The 18,609-nt window shown below is 39.4% G+C and overlaps 1 protein-coding gene across 1 annotated transcript in view; it reads left to right on the plus strand.

The window, feature by feature from the left end:
* Positions 1–10,547: 10,547 nt before the first annotated feature.
* Positions 10,548–18,609, plus strand: part of neto2.S (neuropilin and tolloid like 2 S homeolog) — a 29,365-nt gene continuing 21,303 nt past the window's right edge. Inside the window, exon 1 of the mRNA XM_018260673.2 lies at positions 10,548–11,394. Coding sequence (XP_018116162.1) covers positions 11,361–11,394 — 34 coding nt within the window. The 5' untranslated portion in view covers positions 10,548–11,360. The remainder of the gene's footprint in view (positions 11,395–18,609) is intronic.

Below are 18,609 nucleotides of genomic sequence, written 5' to 3' on the forward strand. Positions count from 1 at the left end.
CTACAAATATACAAACTGTCACTTCTTAATATCCAGGCTTTGCCTGACTCCTCTTAATGCAACTGCTGGCTACTAAAGGAAATATTTATATCCAAATTCTGTCTAGAATGTCAAAATAGGCTCATTTCCTACCACTAGGTAAATTTGCACCTGGGGAACCAATCCAATTTTTGCTTTTATTGATCTACATGCAGCTGCTTGAAGAAGACAAAACACTGATTGGTTACTATAGGATGAGGAGCCAGTACTACAGCATGAGAGAATCATAAACATCCATCACTGGTAACAGAGAATAAAAGCATAGCTCAAATAAAAACACATGGGTGCAGTGAGTGATAGATTTGCCATAATATCATTGTACAAACAGGAAATGGGCAGAATAAATAGTCCAGAGCCAACAAATATCACTAACTGCGCTGGGTCAGAAGTGTAGAAATGACAGGAGATCTAGACAGTGTAGAACATACCAAGCAGCTGATAAAATGTTGCAAATGTATTAGAAGCACCTTGCAACAAGTAATAGTATTCTATTTACATGGTTTCTTGTTTCACATGTGCTATAGTTGAGGCATGGTTGAGGCAGCTTAGTTGCACACATCTTATAACCAGACAGGCTGATGGAATTGTACAGCAGAGCGTTGGAATGCTCAGTTGCAGACTGGAACCTCTGTTTTTTTGAGACTGGAGATTTAAAACAACAAAACACCTGCCAAGGTAATAGCTGCTCGCATCTGGTCATGCAACTGCTTCAGTGCTTTCTGTCTGCCAAAAACTCATGTTGTTCATTCATGTGTAATGAGTAATGCAGAGGGATTGACTTGCTTTGGAAGCTGCCTGCCATATTTCAGAGAAGTTTCCCTATACTGATTTCATTATTGCACTGTTACTCAGATGATCACACCAAAAAAATATATTGCACATTATGAATTTTTGCTGACATGCACTACAGGTACATTATTGCTTTAGTTAAGTGTGACCCTAAAACATATAATACACATGTATAACAGATATATGTTTCTAAATATAATAAAAGTTCTACTGTAGGCATAATGCTGTAAAGCTGCCAGCCATATTCAGCAGTATATGCTTAATTATACCATATAAATATGTCATTACATGAATATACAGTATATATATATATATATATATATATATATATATATATATATATATATATATATATATATATATATATATATATATATATATATATACAAAAATCTTGTTTAAATAACCTCCACCCACAAGGTAAGGAGGTGCTCGTGACATCATGTGCATAAATTATTTTAACCCTTTGTATGGCTATACAGCAGTAAAATACTCTAAAATGACCGACTTGTGTTAAGATATATAATAATAAATATATTAAATATGTTATAAAAAGTGTTGCAACAACATAGTGCATAAAGTGCTTCTATTTAAATAACAGTGCTAATCATTTTAAAACCAATTTAGCTTCCTCATGGTGTAACAAATTACCCATAATCCTAGTCCAACTGATTTATTTACTTAAACACATTTTGCGCATAAAGTCAAAGTCTATTGACATATATCGCATTCCCAATTATTAATACGTTTCTCTAATGTCAAATGTGTATTGCACAGGACTATAGCACTACTGTCAGGTGAACCGCATATATCTTCAGTGAACAGTTGCAATACTGGGGGGTTCTTATCTGTTCGTTAAAAAACAGTTCAGTTGAAGTGAAGTGTTGAGACCTTTCGGGGCCACACATCCCAATTCATATGTCCAAAACGCTTCTTTGCGGAGTAGCATTTGGTCCATGTCCCCACCTCTCCGTGGGACTTTTACACAGTCAATTGGCATGCACTTAAACGCAGAAATAGGGTGCCTCGCATTTAACCAATGTTGTGCAATGGGTTGTTTTGATATATCTTGTTTAACTTTTCTTCTATCATAATTTGCATCCAATGCCGCCCGTATCGTGGAACGGTGCATACTTATCCGTTCCCTCAATTCCCGAGTGGTCTTACCACAGTATAATAGCCCACAAGGGCATTTGATCAAGTACACTACATACTGTGAGCGGCATGTAAGTCTGTGTTTAATACAGTATGTTTTCCCATTGTGTGGATGGTAAAATTTGTCACCCAATATCAAAGTGTTGCACATGACACAATTATTGCATTTAAATACTCCACTTTTTAACATACCCCCTCCAGTGGTTTGGACATATTTACTTGCCGGATCCGCTGGTGTGAGAAACTCCCTCACATTTCTATTCCGCTTGTATCCAAATTTCATTTTTTTCTGTACCAATTTGGACATTTCTGGATCCGTGCTCAGCAAAGGCCAATACTTCAAAAGAGACTTTTTTTATTAAAGGAGTACAAGGTCCATATGTATTGATGTAAAACAAATCATCCTGGTTTTTTGGTCTAACATCTCGATTTTCTCCCAACAATGTTGCCCTATCCAAATTTAGGGCCCATTCTTTGGCTTCATTAATGATGTGTGTAGGGTAACCCCTTTCACTAAATCTGGCCGACATTGCCTCAAGGCAATTCATTCGTTCCTTGGGTGCACTTGTGATCCTAACCACACGAAGCATTTGGGATCTGGGTAATGAATTTAAGAGATGTTTCGGGTGACTGCTCCTATAGTGGAGTAATGTATTTCTATCTGTTGCCTTCTGAAACAACTTAGTTTGCAGTGTGTTATTGACTTTATCTTTATAAACTGTGACATCCAGATAGTTAATAGCCTCTGAGTCATGATGCATTGTTAATTTGACTGGCAGGGGCAGTGCATTCAACTCTTCTGTAAATTTCGTCAGATCTTCCAGTCCACCAAACCAAATAAAGAATAGGTCATCAATGTAGCGCCTATAATACCCCCCAAATTGGCGAAAAAGGGGGTGATTCAGTATATGCTCATACTCATAGCTATACATATACGTATTGGTGTAAGTAGGCGCTACATTTGATCCCATTGCTGTTCCTGATACCTGTATATAAAATTGATCCTCAAATTTAAAATAGTTATTATACAGGATAAATTCAAGGAGGGATATTATAAATTCTATTGGGGGACCATTGTATTGATCGCAATTGGTCAGGGGTTCTCTCACTGCCTCCAATCCTTGGGTATGTGGGATACAAGTATATAAACTTTGTACGTCCATGGTCACAAAGTAAAAGTCCCAATTGCTAAAAAAAAACTTTGATTTTGATTTAACATTTCGGTTTTTCTTTTTTAAATCGAATTTAGAAGTTTTTTCATTTGAAATTCGACCCTTGATAAATCTGCCCCTGGATGTTGATTGGAGTTTCACCAGGAGTGCACCCAGGCACAAATTATGGTTGGTCTTCCCTGGCTATTGGTATTCGTGCATTACCCCAAAATATATCCATCCCAAACACACCAATATTCATTAAAAATACTTACCTCATCTGAAGAAGATTTGAAGGATTTCCTTATGATTTGGAGGGTCTCAACAGAATGTCAGAAAAGCTGAGTTACTGGCAATCTCTCTCATTTAAAAGCTAGTGACAGGGATAGGACTAAACCCTTTGACTGAGACCAATGCTTACATCAGGAGACACTTATGCCAAGAGATACTACCATGCAGGGAGGTGCCAGCTTTGAGGTAAATAGTTAAAACCACCATGCGTATAAGAGAGAGATTGATTTCCTGAGGATGAAACAATAATGTTGCTAAAAGATTCTGGTTGACTTATTCAGGACAACAGAACTCTGGTAAACACGGGTCAGAAAAAATGCACATTATTTAATCATGTTTCTCTGTTCTTTTGCATGCAGCACTTCGCAATAGTGATGGGTGAATATGTCCCATTTCGCTGAATAATTTGCGAAACAGTGAATATTCGCTAATAAAGCATTAGAGAGATTATTATATGATCCCCTTATATATTTATACATAGTTATCATATCACCCCTTAAGCGCCTCTTCTCCAGCGTGAACATCCCCAATTTGGCCAGTCTTTCCTCATAGCTAAGATTTTCAATACCTTTTACCAGCTTAGTTGCCCTTCTCTGTACCCTCTCTAATACTATAATGTCCTGTTTGAGTGATGGAGACCAAAACTGTACGGCATATTCTAGATGGGGCCTTACAAGTGCTCTATACAGTGGAAGAATGACCCCCCTCCTCCCTTGACTCTATGCCCCTTTTAATACAGGCATTGCTTACATCCAAGCTTATCAAGCATATTTTGATAAACTTGGATGTAGAGCTGGACAGCTCTAAAACAGGAGTCTATCTGGGAGACTCCTGTAACTGTTGGAATCTGTGAATTACTGCCATATTCAAAGGGGGGAGCAATTACTCAGCGCAACATTGCAGAAGCATTTGGTAAGCGTATTTGGGTGCAACTGCTTAATGCATAGCGTCTATAAACACACAGACCTTACATCCATCAGTGCTCAAGTGCATTTACATTTATTAATAAGTCCCTATGACAATAAAGCAATCTATACCCCAGCTTTGAAAATGGCGCTCTTGGTGATATAATTAAACCAGTTGAAAAGAGCCTCATTTAAATGTTATTTGTGTATGTAAATACACATTTCAGTTGAGACTAAGTCTTTACTTTGCTATATACAGAGTCACTTCCTGGAGCTGATTGGACAGTGGAAATGACACTTTAGATATTTAATTATGTGCCGTAATCTTACCAATCTTGTAAAAGACAGATTCCTTGACTTGCTTTCAAGCACATTTCTGGGGAACTGTTTTAATCCCTTGATTTATTTAATTGTTGGTAAGTACATATAACACTTAGCACCTTAGATTTGAAGACAAAATTGTATATCATAAATATGTATGAACACTTGATCATCAGTATGCTGAAATGCGGAAATAGTTGCTTAGTCCCAGAACATATTTAAATGGTTTAAATGTTTTGAGATCCGAGTCATTTTATTACCTTTTATTAATGTAGTACTGAATGTTTGAACAGTGTAGGAAAACGAAATAAAATGCAGGAATGCTGGTTTGTAACACAAAGTAGTCTGGGCAAAAAGGCAAGGAAATATCAGCCCTACCATCATCTTTTTATGTTCCAAAAAGTGGCAGGGGTCGAGTAGTTGGAGGATAGAAATAATACATTATAAATGAGCAATCCTTTCAGTAACAGAACATGCAGTTTTAATGGACCTGCAATCTATAGGCATGCTTTTTACAGGTTCACAGCATATGACATATCATTTCTAAAACTAAGACTCAGAACTAGGACTCTACAATCCATCTTAATAAAGGACATCCATCTACAACAGAAAACAGAAAGTAAAATAAGGTGAATACTCATTTCTGAGTGAGGAGCTCAAAGAAATGAAAATCTTCTCATGCACCTTACCACAAGCACAACAGTGACTAGGCAAAGAACCTTCCTAGTTTGAGTTCAGGCATGGTAGAAAACAGGCCAAATGTGAAATTCAGAAACAGGCCAGGTCAAGAAGATCAGAACAACAGCAGTAACCACAGACCGACTACTTTCTTTGGGAAATTTTGTTAAAGGAACAGTAACACCAAAAAATGAAAGTGTTTCAAAGGAATGACAATGTAATGTAGCATTGCCCTGCACTGGTAAAACTGGTGTTTGCTTCAGAAACACAACTATAGTTTAAATAAACAAGCTGCTGTGTAGCCACAGGGGCAGCCATTCAAGCACAGGACACACAATAGATAACAGATAAGCTCTGAAGAATCCCATTGTATACTACAGAGCCTATCTGTTATCTACAATGTATCCTGTGTCTTTTTTCAGCTTTGAATGGCTAGTTTGTTTATATAAACTATAGTTGTGTTTCTAAAGCAAACACACGAGTTGTACCAGTCCAGAGCAGCACACTACATTATTTGTTTATTACTTAAAACCCTTCTCATTTTTTGGTGGTACTGTCAATGTTTTTAATGTTTTTAAAGTGGTGCTGCATGGAAAACTGAATGGACATTTAAGGAGGCTGGTAAGTCCAAATTAAATGTCACTGGATTGATAACCTTTTTAATGGAACGTTTTTTGATAGTTTAAAGAAAAGAAGGTCCACTAGAGAGAGCCATATAGGGGCCAAGGCAATATTTTGCCCCCCCCCTAAGTGATTTGCATTTTTCTTCTCCATTAGGGCAAATACACATGGAGCATTTAGTAGTAGCTACTTGTCAATGCTACAAAAATAGTCAATGCTGATAATTTACTGATAATTGTCTTTATATGCGTTTTAGCAGAGATAATTCAAAGTATTGTCTCTGGCAGGGTATTTTCTGCCGTCTTGTAGCTGTGACAAGTAGCTCTGTGTGTCTTCACCCTTACGCTAAATAATGATGAGCTGATCCTGCAACTAACAAAATACTGGACTGTAGCATGAGATTTACAAAGTCAATAGGGTGTAGCCATATATTGGAATGCCCATAGTGTAAACTACCAGACACTCAGTAACAGGGTTATGTGCTTTTAACTAGAAAATCAAGGATTCAGTAATATCAAACTTGTTTTAACTCAGTATGACTTTGAGAAGTGGTAATATGGAAAGAAGTTTTAACCAAAATGGGGCCCAGTAATATCTAGTTATGGTATTGGATTCAGTTATAATGAGCAAATGTCTGATTCATGAAATGCCCACTGCTACCAGAGTCTATGGTGGCTTCAACCTAAATTGTCTTTGTGCACTACTTTAATAGAGGATGCAGAGAGACATAAGTATGTACCTGAGATACAGAGAAGTCAGCAGGCAAGATATCAGTAATTAAATTACCATCTAGGCATATAGGACAGTTCTTGAGCAGATGGTCAACTGGACCACAATATAGACACAGTTTAAGACGTGTGTCAAAGCCTCTTCTCGGTGGACAAAGTTCTCCAGACAACCATGATTTGCATGAATTAAATTCAGAGGGTGACGTAAAATTGATTACTGAAGGAGCCTTGGAAAGCAACCATGCATGTAAAGAACTGGATTCACTGATGCCTTTTTCTAAGACATCGATCATTCTGGACTGGAAGCTAAATCAGATCTTCCAAGGTGTTAGAAACACCAACTTTAGCAAATGTAGATAAGGTGTGCTTCAAAAGCGGATTGGGCTCTTTGCAGCCCCGGGTGCACGCCGTATCCCCTGCCAGGGCAAAGTATACATGTAGTAAATAAAGCAGCAGCACTCCGGTATTTTTGAAAAATTTGTAAACCTTTACTTAAATGCCATAGGCAACGTTTCGGGCTACGCAGGCCCTTTGTCAAGCCAAAGGCTTTTGGCATTTAAGTAAAGGTTTACAAATTTTTCAAAAATACCGGAGTGCTGCTCCTTTATTTACTACATACCAACTTTAGCAAGTTACTATTTGCAGAGGTCCAAAATGACTAAGAAATTGGCATCTAAGATCTATTATTCCACAATTTATCAGTAGTTTAGTGACAAAATTTGAAATGTCCACTGATCTATGTGTCTGTCAAAAAGAACCAAGAACAGCTCCTGCAGTATCGGTACAGTGAGGCTCATGAAACAAAGAGGCCAACGCTTAATTGAAGTTGTTAGAATTGGCTTCTAATGGACTACTCTATTCAAACAGACTATTAGCCCAAGCTTGAGGCTGCCCCTGAAATCATAACCCCCAACTGTGACTTGCTCAGTCGAATAAATGTAAAGTTTCAAAGTACTAAACATGAAAAAAAGGTTGACAGCTGTTGACAAAGAAGTTTACAAAAACCCTGGTGACCCTGATATGAGAACCTTATGTTCAGACAGTGAAGGTCACTCGACCAGCAGATCAGCAACAAGCCCTGAGTCTACATAAAGGCATGAGGATGCTAGAAGTTACAGGACTTGATAATGCAATTGTTTTCTTAGGATATGTAATCAGTTTTATACATGCACACATATACTGAAATTCTGCATGTTAGGACTGCCACAAGGCCTTCTTTACATCCAGACTTTTTGCAGCCACTGGGTCTGTTGCTGGTACCATGTTTGAGGCTACTTACTAAATGGTTTTAATGCAGAGCATGGAATTCAATGGTCAGGTCTAATGTGTAACAATAGGTGTTGTGATATACAGTTATCTCTATATAATTACAGAAATTAAAGTAACATTTTACTGCACTTATTTAAATAATAGCAAGCCAATCTATGATGGTTAAAGTCCCATTTATCACTGCTATATATTGTAAGCATATGGGAAGCTTAACATATTTATTGTAGGACTATGGTACTGAATGGGACTCAGTAAATAAAGTCTGACTACTATATTTTATGAACATTGGAATTAGGATAAGTGATCAGCTTGGTATGGCTGAACAGAATTCCATAAAGAACCCTGCATTTTCCTCTAGAATTCATGAACGTGGATGGCAGGAATCTAACTGTAGGATGGTGGTACTGAATTCTGTATGATGTATCCCTATAATGTACTGTATGAATATTGTAGGCACAGACAAAGCTTGGTGTGACTGAACAGAATTCTAAAAAGAACCATGCTTTTCCCATAAAATGGATAAACATGGGAAGTAGGAATGTAACTATTGTGCTTCAGTTTCTCGCTAACATGTACAAACATTGGAGGCAGGGACAATTTAATAGCTTGTTGTTACTGAACAGAATTCTAATTCTATTCTCTATTGCAATGAACATGGGAGGCAGGAATGTAAGTGAAGCAATGGTACTGAATGGGATTCTCTAAGGAGTTTATTTTAAGAACATTGGATGCAGGGACAAACCGGGTAGCTCAGTGTATCTGAACAGGATTCAATAAAGAACCTTGCATGTCTCTCTTTAATGCATGAACACATGGGATGCAGGTGCTGAATGTGATTCTGTAAGGATTTCCCATTATTATGTTATTATTGCAGGCAGAGATAACAGACTCGTTGTTGCTGAACATAATTGTATAAAGAACCCCACATTTCTCTCTGTAATGCATTTCTCCCTATAATGCGGACATTGGAGGCTGGTTTGTAACATCAGGGTCGTGGTGCTGAAAGGACAGCGCAGAAATCTCCAGTCTGAGTTCTATTACTGGAAGGTTACTGAGCAGTTGTGAGAAGGAGAGAGTATGCTTGCTGGCCAGGGTGATTTAGGCACCATATAGAAGTGATGAGGAGGGAATGTGGGTGCTGGCCAGGGTGATTTAGGCACCATATAGAAGTGATGAGGAGGGAATGTGGGTGCTGGGCAGGGTGATTTAGGCACCATATAGAGGTGATGAGGAGGGAATGTGGGTGCTGGGCAGGGTGATTTAGGCACCATATAGAGGTGATGAGGAGCGAATGTGGGTGCTGGGCAGGGAGATTTAGGCACCATATAGAGGTGATGAGGAGGGAATGTGGGTGCTGGGCAGGGTGATTTAGGCACCATATAGAGGTGATGTGGAGGGAATGTGGGTGCTGGGCAGGGTGATTTAGGCACCATATAGAGGTGATGAGGAGCGAATGTGGGTGCTGGGCAGGGAGATTTAGGCACCATATAGAGGTGATGAGGAGCGAATGTGGGTGCTGGGCAGGGAGATTTAGGCACCATATAGAGGTGATGTGGAGGGAATGTGGGTGCTGGGCAGGGTGATTTAGGCACCATATAGAGGTGATGTGGAGGGAATGTGGGTGCTGGGCAGGGAGATTTAGGCACAGTGTCGGATTGGCTACCGGGATACCAGGTGTCAGTGGGCCCTCATACTGCTAAACATTTGGCCTATTTCATGGTCATTACCTATTTCTATAAGAGGCTAAATAGATGGAATAATATATTATAGTATGTAAAGAATAGAGTCTATGAGGATAGAGGTTGAGTGAGGAGAAGAATAATAGTTGTACTGAGAGTGGGCCCCTGGTCTAAGGTTTTTGGGTGGGCCCCTGGTGTCCCAGTCTGACAGTGGTGCTGGTCAGGGTGAGTTACACACTATATAGAGGAGCGGAGGAGGGAGAGTGTCTGCTGGACAGGGTGAATAGGGGCCATATAGAGGTGATGAGGATCAGAGAGAGTTGCTGATCATATAGAGCTTAGAAGGAGAGGGTATGGCTGCTGGACAGGGTGATTTGGGCACCATATAGAGGAGAGGAGTAGGGATTGTGACTAATGAGCAGGGAGGATTAGAGAGTATACAGAAGTGAGGAGGAGGTGGGAGTGTGACTGGTGCTATAATCAGAGAGATCAGCAGTCTCCTCTCTATATAACGTGCCGCTGGAGCTGTAATGAATTCAGAGAAGTTTTCACCAGAAAACAATTCCAGCGCTAATAGATTTCTGATGGGAAGATGCTGAGTAGACGGCCAGTAGTTTCTATGCTGCCAGTATATTGTGCTGCTTGTAATGGCATTGTTTGTGTGATTTCCTCACACACTGTCTCCATCAGGTCCGGACTGAGAATTAAAATAGGCCCTGGCATTTCAGGTACAAAGAGGCCCAAACAGCCCCCACCAGCCCACTAAATACTGACTTTCTATGGGACCTTATAGCAGCCCCTCTGGCATTTGCCATAACTCACAGATTGCCAGTCCGGGCCTGGTCTCCATGCAAATGACGGTGGCTACTAGTAGTATTTCAAGTGACTGAGAAGCGCGGGTATGTAGGGATGTCCGTACTCCCAAAGGGCTAATTCTTAGTTACACTGCCATTTCCCTTCATTCTAATCAGCTATATAATGTGTGGGCAGCTTGATGTGCAGCTTCTCCTCGCTGCGTCTATTTGTATAAGGGCGCGCATAGGGAGGCATCACTAGTCACACAGTATTAATCGCTCACTATCGCCCTGTGGATGAGCGGCGGCGGCGGCGGCTCAGGATTGCTGTTGGTTCCCCCATAGTTGGCAGAGAAAGGGGAGGGGACATGCGTACAAGCTGCTCATTCAGTCTCGGAATCTCACAACCCAAATGAGCCTCACTTCATTTCAGCTGGAAGCCCATGGCACAGAGTCGCTGCCTCCAGCTCCTGACATCTTGCGAACGGCTTCTCACCTGTGAGCAATGAGTCAGTTATAGGGATGGATTTCTGCTAGCAGCTCCCGGGGCACAACTGAGATTCATGGAAAGTGGGGAGTTTTGGCTGAGAGGGAAAGTGCTGGTTACTCCTGATGGATGTGCTTAGTGCTCAGCAGACGAGTGAAGAGGAGCCATTACTGCAGATGTTGGGCTGTTTCTTCTGAAATCTCCCCCCCCATGGTACCACATTAACCTCAGAGGGACAACTTTGTAGATGTGACCAAGAGCCGGGGACAACAACTTGCAGCTGGGAATGAAGTCTACTGAAAGCCAAAAAGAGAATCTTCTGCAATACACTTGGTGCTGGATGTCTCATTGATCAGCCTCATGTTCCCACCTCAACAAAAGATCCCAGTCTGAAGTCAGGATTTTTTTTATTTGGGTAGTTCCTTTGGAAAAATAAGCCAAATCTGCAGCAAAATGGGGTTGGAAAAAGTCTACTTTATACTGGAAGGTAAGATTTCCGTGTTTTAACCTCAGCAGCCCATTTGGATTTGTCTTTGTGCCTTTTTTTAACATGGTTTTTTTATAGGCAGAGACCCAACTTTAGGGGGGGGATTCTGTGTATATTGAATATAAAATCCTGTTTTGATAACATGCCTGTGGCTAGGGATAGGTACCTCATTGTTACAATAGAAACATATATGCCAATAACCCTATTATAAAACTGGAGATGATTTCTGCTGGTTATAACAGCTTTAACCCTTGAATAAGCAAGCAGCACATGTTTATGTGTGTATGTGCAATGACATGTGTGAGGTTATGAGGGATAACCATTGAGATCCGGCAGCTCAGAGGTTCCCCCCATTTGTCTCACAGACAAAAGTCTAGTTCAACATAACAATGTAGTCTTAGATGGCCCTCTGCTGGACAGATTTGGGCCACTTTGTGCAATGATATATCACCTAAGCCGAAGCAAGAGCAAAGTACATTGATCCTATGATACTTGTAGAAGGTACAGTTTAGTATCAGCTCAGTGCTTGCTATCCTCACCCTATGGCTACACATTAACTCTCTTTTAAAGTTTACAAGATTTTACAGATTAAACTGTAGTAATGGCCCCATTCTGCTGAGACTTCCCCCTGTTGCCTCTTACACCATCATCCATCCATATTACATAAGTATGAGGGTGAACTAATGCTCATCGTAATCCCCCATAGCTGGATAGGGCATTATAACACAAAATGATCCTTCTTAGGATTTAACCCCTTGGGAATTGGCAGCCTGATACCAGGCAGATGATTAGGAAGTGACTTTGGAAACAACCGTAATTGGCATGGCGGTGCTGTTGTAGGTTCCAATCTGAAGGGCTTGTGTTATTGGTCTCATTGGTATTCCAGATGCTTTGCTGGTTTTTGGCTTTGGTCTCAGGGTATTTTTACACAGACACATCTTATTTCATGTTAACATAAATCAGACTCTAGACCCTTATCCATGCTTTAGAATTTAGATCATCACCCGGTCTTATATCTAGAAGGCAATATATACACTTGACTCGAAAAAAAGTTAGATATGCCAACCAACAATTTAAAAATGGTTTAAAGGTGACATGTAGCTTTACTTTGAAAAGTTGCAATAAGACACAAGCATGATGATAGAAATACCGGACTATCCTGAAATACATTTTTTTTCCACTATTGCTACATTGTTTTTTCCACTCTCCAAATATGTGTTTTAATTCCTCTTAAGCTTTTTGTTTTAAACATTTTTAAATTTCCACAAATTCGATTCCCAGAGATACGATCTTCCCCATTCGCTTTGCGGCTAAGAACATCCAGAAGCAATTAAATGATTTTGGAGAGTATTGATATGAGATGATTTCACTTAGCTTCATTGTTCTTGGGAATCTCCATGGAGACTTCAAATTCATCTGCATTTCTTTTTCTGCCGATGTATTGAAATGACACAGCGGGTCTAAGAATGCCGTGTTAGGGATCCCTGTCACACATAACCCTCAAGACAAACAGAGTTGTGTCAATGGAGGGACTATATAAAGCATTCTTGTAGTGGACTGGGCATAGATCCAAGTTACGTTTTTTTAACAAAAAATAGCAATTATAGAGTAAGACATTTAAGTAATCTAAACATCTTCAATGTCTAAGTCACACACCCTCATTTCTACTTTTAGGGATTTGGGGGAAATGTAGTTCCTTTATTTTAATAATTAGATAATCAGCCAGTTTAATTAGCTGCTATAGAATTATGCTGCAAAACGATGCACATTTGGGGTGGAAAAATAGGAATAATTTTTATCATTATTTACCTTATTTGTAAATCCGACATCTTCATTATGAGCAATGGAGGTTGGATTGTCAGACAAATCCCCCTATTAGCAAAGCCTAAAGCCTATTCAGGATCTATTGGCGAGAAATGTTCTCATTAACTATAGACTGTACCCCATAACCTAACATAGGATTTAGCTCTCCTGGAGCAAATTATTAGCAGTAGGCAAGATCCTCCTGCTCTGGAGTTTGGTACTAATGTATTATTCAACAATTAAACAAACAATAGTTAAAGTGATGTGCAAAGTAGGCTCTGATACAGTTTGGGCTCTATTGATTGGATTGTTCATGTCTTAGTTACATAAATCATAGTTAAAAATGCACTGATCAGTTCAGGTGGCTTTGGTTTTATTGTCCTTCTTGGCGGTAGTGGCTGTGTAGGTGTAACATACTCGTCTGTTAGGAACCTTAGAAGCCGTGGGTACATTCACATGCACAGGGCAGCCCTGTGAATTCCGGTGTTCATTGACGCCCTTTTGGGGCCCTGAGCTTTCTGCTGCAGAACCCACAAGGATTAGTGTGTAAAAATAAGTAACAAGTCCAAAACAAGGCACCGGCTAGGATTAGGCAAAATGTAGCCGAAGATCAGGTGAAAGGGTCAAGGCAGGAATCAAAGTCAATAATCAGGCAGGAGTCAAAAAACAGAAATTCGGCAGGATCTGTAAAACAAAAGCCAGCTTGGGCACTATCAAAATGACGTCAGTGTCATTTATCCCTAGCGCGAGGAACCCCAGAAGTGCGCACCTGAAGACGTAGAGAGACGAGCCAGGAGGTAAGAGGCCGTGCTTAATCTTCTGGCGCGTCTTACAGTAGGGGTTTTCAATAGGAAGAAGAAACTAAAATATCAATCAATTAAAAATGAAAATGTTTCAACTAAGGAGTAAAATTGTGATTATTTAGCAAACTGTTGTAATAACTGCTCATTTGTAGTATACAAACTAAACTTAGATCAGTAGGGTATTTTTCCATTTGAAGCTGAACTGTAAAAAACATTCTTTCTTTAAACATCTCCATGATGGAAAAGGGACAATACCAAACCCTACCTTAATGGAGAGCAGGAACTGAGCACAGGCTAATCCGTCTGCCATTTTAATAGCCAGCAGACACATTTCACACAGTGATGAAGATGATAAACTTTGGCATGTATGATGATTAACAAACCAATCATTTATTATGTTACTCTATCCATTATTGTCTGGAAGATGTGCCACTGGCCTCCTTGGATTAGCTGTGGAAACTGAAAATATGTTTTAATTATCTGAAGGTCCAGAAAATGCAAACATTATACAGGGGTATGAAGGGGCTCAAGTGTCAATAGTAGATACAGCTTCTCATGTCCTTTCAGTGTCTGCTGAACAGTGACACAGGGTATGGCAGAAAGAAGTTTACCTCAAATAGTTTGCTGGCTGGTTGGGCTGCTATTTAGTCTTTTTATGGTAATATAAGTATGAAGAGGAGGAGCGCACTGAAGTCCTTAATGAAAAAATCTGCTGGGCTCATTGGCTTTACTTATTGTCCCTCTCTTTATCTGCGTTATTGTGACCCCTGTTCCTTTCAGAATCCACTTTAAAACAAGTGCTCTAATGTTCACAGTTAAGGCACATGGGTATTTGTGATATATTCAGAGATAGATATATACATTGAATATCCGATATGATGGATAAAAAAATGATTTGCTCTTTTTCTTCGGTCGGTTTCTTCTGCAATCTCTTCTGAGCGGACCTTTAAATACTTTAAAGTACTAAGAGGTTGTCTGCTAAACTTCAGATTTCCATTAGTTTCCATAATATTGATTTGTTAAGCAAACCATGCTTTTTAGCTCTATATTTATTTCCTACTGGCTCTAGCTCTATAATTTTTCCATTAGTGCAGCTGTACAGCTAAACCACAATGCACTGAGAGCACAACAATGTGCATGCTGTGTAACTGAAACACTTGCACCCACATATTGTGTTGTTATTTCCACCTCCAGAATCCTATATATTCCAATAATCATTCCTTTTGTATTGCTCTGCTTTGCTTGAACATTATTTCTGGAGCTAAACAGGGAAACGCAAGCTCCTCTATGCACAAACTGTAGAGTCGATTACCAGTACAGAACTCCCTCTCTTCGCTCTTTGTTGTGACTGTTTTCTAAACAAGAATCAGGTAGGCAGAGAATAATCTGTGCACTGGGAATCAAATTATCTACCTTCCAAGGACCAAACAAGTAGTAGCTTCAATATTTTCTGTTTGTCATATTCAGCTCTAGAAAAAATAACAAAAAGCATACATTTTTCTTGATTAAAGCATAGGCAAAAAAGTATGCAAGCCCTGTCCACGTCATTCATGGGGTATATTGCTCCTTTAATTGTTGATCATTAGCATTGTCCCATGTTGAGTCTGGGAAATACTTCTCAGCATGTAAGTAAAGGGAGACCCTAGATTTAATTTGTAAGAAAAAAAGGAAAAGAAAAGAAATAGCTAGGGCTGATAAAGTGGATTTTTCGGGAAAGACCTAATGTATTTCCTTCATCTGCAACCATCAAAGTCTGACGTTTGTAGTGGTAATTTTGGTGAAATGGAGTGGAATGGGTGCTAAGGGCCATTGCCTTGAACTATGGTAGAATTTGCAAGGCATTCACTTTTACTCTGGACTGTAATTGATCTCAACCATTTAATCCCTTTAAACTGCATAACTGATGTCCTTCCTTGCAAATCATGGGTTAATAAGAGGCAGTGTCGACCCTAAAATGAACTTTAAGGCAAACACATGTAGCAAATGAAGCTTGGATTTATTGTTTTCATTTGCATTTTTTGTGATAAAACGACTGAAAGGTAGGACTTAATTAACCACAGAGAACTGTAAAGGCATCATTAATTTTAATTTACCTTCACAGGAATTGTTTTTCAATGATTATTAAACACTCTTACCAAATGGGTTTGTACGAGAACATGATAAATGATAATAAAAGGAAAGCTGAATATTACTCGGTGTTACGTCAGTAACAAAATGACTTGGCACAAAGTTTAGCGTGCTTTTGAATTAGAAACTCTTCTGAGTCAGACTGTAAATCCCTCTTAATAGAATGCTTGTGGGGACTGACTAATTAGTCTCTATGTAAGGATATGATATGAAAATATGAGTTTAGCAGATGCAGAACAATATATTTTTAATAGGCAGATTTATTGAAAGGCATTACACGAGCTCTTTATTTGTTTTATGGACGATTTAACTTGTACATGGTATGGTTTCATCCATGCTGAAATCATGCAGTGTGATAAAGCATGGACTCACTTTATTAATGAAATCACTGGTAGAGACCCATCTACCAACTGCACCTGCTAGGTGTTCATTTCCCTTAGCATTAATTATAGCCAGGGCTGTAGTTATAAATAGGCACCCAAGGGCATGTGCCTAGGGTGGCAGCTTTAGAGGGTGCCTATATTTTTTTAATAAAATTAATAACAAAAATTCCCCAGCCCCTGCTGGAGACTTGTGGGCAAATCCGGCAGCTAAACTGGCATTGAGGAGGTAGGAGTGCAGTTTTGACAGGCACAACGTCACTTCGATATGCTGAGGTCCAGTGCCTAGAGGACATTATAGACAAATAGCAGGATATCCTTTTTGCCATAAAATGGATCACCGCACCAGATTCCATCCCTTCATTTCAGAGGAAAAGAACTTTCATATGAAGCAGTGTAGGTGGTTCTTCACAGTAAGGACAGTGAGGTTGCGGAATACACTGCCGAGTGATGTTGTGATGCCTTTGAGTGTGGCTTGGACAATTTTCTAGAAGATAATAATTCTTGAGGTAGGGTCTTCAAATAGTAAATGGTAACTCACCACATCAAAGAAGAGGCCCAGGTGCACTGCCTTGAGCCCTCAGCATGGGAAGAGGACAAACTGATAAAATCTTTGGAGAAGGCACTCAATAAAGGAAATCTTCCACCAGGCAGTTGAATCAAAGTGAAATAGTCTATTGTGTCCACTGCCTTTCGTGTTTCGTGTTATCTCATGATTTAGAGTTAGAAATTGATAGAGTTTTGTCTTTATAAAACCAAATAAAATAACTATGGGCTGAGACATTTGTCCAGTTGTCCAGAATCAGATTAACCTTTGTATATGACAATGCACTGTGTCAGTGTGGCCACTGTATAATACAACAGTGAACATATAAAACATACAGATTACATGCAAATAAGTTTGGGTACAGGAGATGAAGCGGGCTCTGTACACCCTGTACACTAGGAGTGCCCATACTTTACTAATGCGAGCTCTACTTTTAGTGATGTTGTCCCATTACAATCTACATCCATAAAAACATTATTAGTGTTCTGTTCCATGGAAAATATTACTTAAATATTGATTTATAAGCAAATGTATATAGCTATATTTAAAGGGATCCTGTCATCGGAAAACATGTTTTTTCCAAAACGCATCAGTTAATAGTGCTACTCCAGCAGAATTCTGCACTGAAATCCATTTCTCAAAAGAGCAAACAGATTTTTTTATATTCAATTTTGAAATCTGACATGGGGCTAGACATTTTGTCAATTTCCCAGCTGCCCCCAGTCATGTGACTTGTGCCTGCAATTTAGGAGAGAAATGCTTTCTGGCAGGCTGCTGTTTTTCCTTCTCAATGTAACTGAATGTGTCTCAGTGAGTCATGGGTTTTTACTATTGAGTGTTGTTCTTAGATCTACCAGGCAGCTGTTATCTTGTGTTAGGGAGCTGTTATCTGGTTACCTTCCCATTGTTCTTTTGTTTGGCTGCTGGGGGGGAAAAGGGAGGGGGTGATATCACTCCAATTTGCAGTACAGCAGTAAAGAGTGATTGAAGTTTATCAGAGCACAAGTCACATGACTTGGGGCAGCTGGGAAATTGACAATATGTCTAGCCCCATGTCAGATTTCAAAATTGAATATAAAAAAATCTGTTTGCTCTTTTGAGAAATGGATTTCAGTACAGAATTCTGCTGGAGCAGCACTATTAACTGATTCATTTTGAAAAAAATGTTTTTTCCCATGACACTATCCCTTTAACAAACAACTATTTCTTATGTAACCATAACATAATAAATATCTGAATGAAAAGAATAAAACAGGAGGGTGATTTAGACAAGCTGTTTGTTGACAGTGTCTTGAGATTTACTGATCACCAGCTAAAGGTCTATTGGTAGATCCCGATCTGCCTTTTGGGCACCCCTGCTGTACACTATTACCTGCTGTACACTATTGCTTACAAACACTTTTACTTTATCTTTGGAGAAAGCTTTTCTCAATCAGCTCCGGTTTGTAACATTTTTAACGTTTTTAACAGCTGTGCTTTTAAGACCTCCATAGTGCATTTTATTCAACGATTCTGGAAGAGGTGTGTCTATTCACATGACAGTTCTATAGCACAT

This window comes from Xenopus laevis, chromosome 4S, assembly GCF_017654675.1.
Source record: "Xenopus laevis strain J_2021 chromosome 4S, Xenopus_laevis_v10.1, whole genome shotgun sequence".
Taxonomy (NCBI): Eukaryota; Metazoa; Chordata; class Amphibia; order Anura; family Pipidae; genus Xenopus; species Xenopus laevis.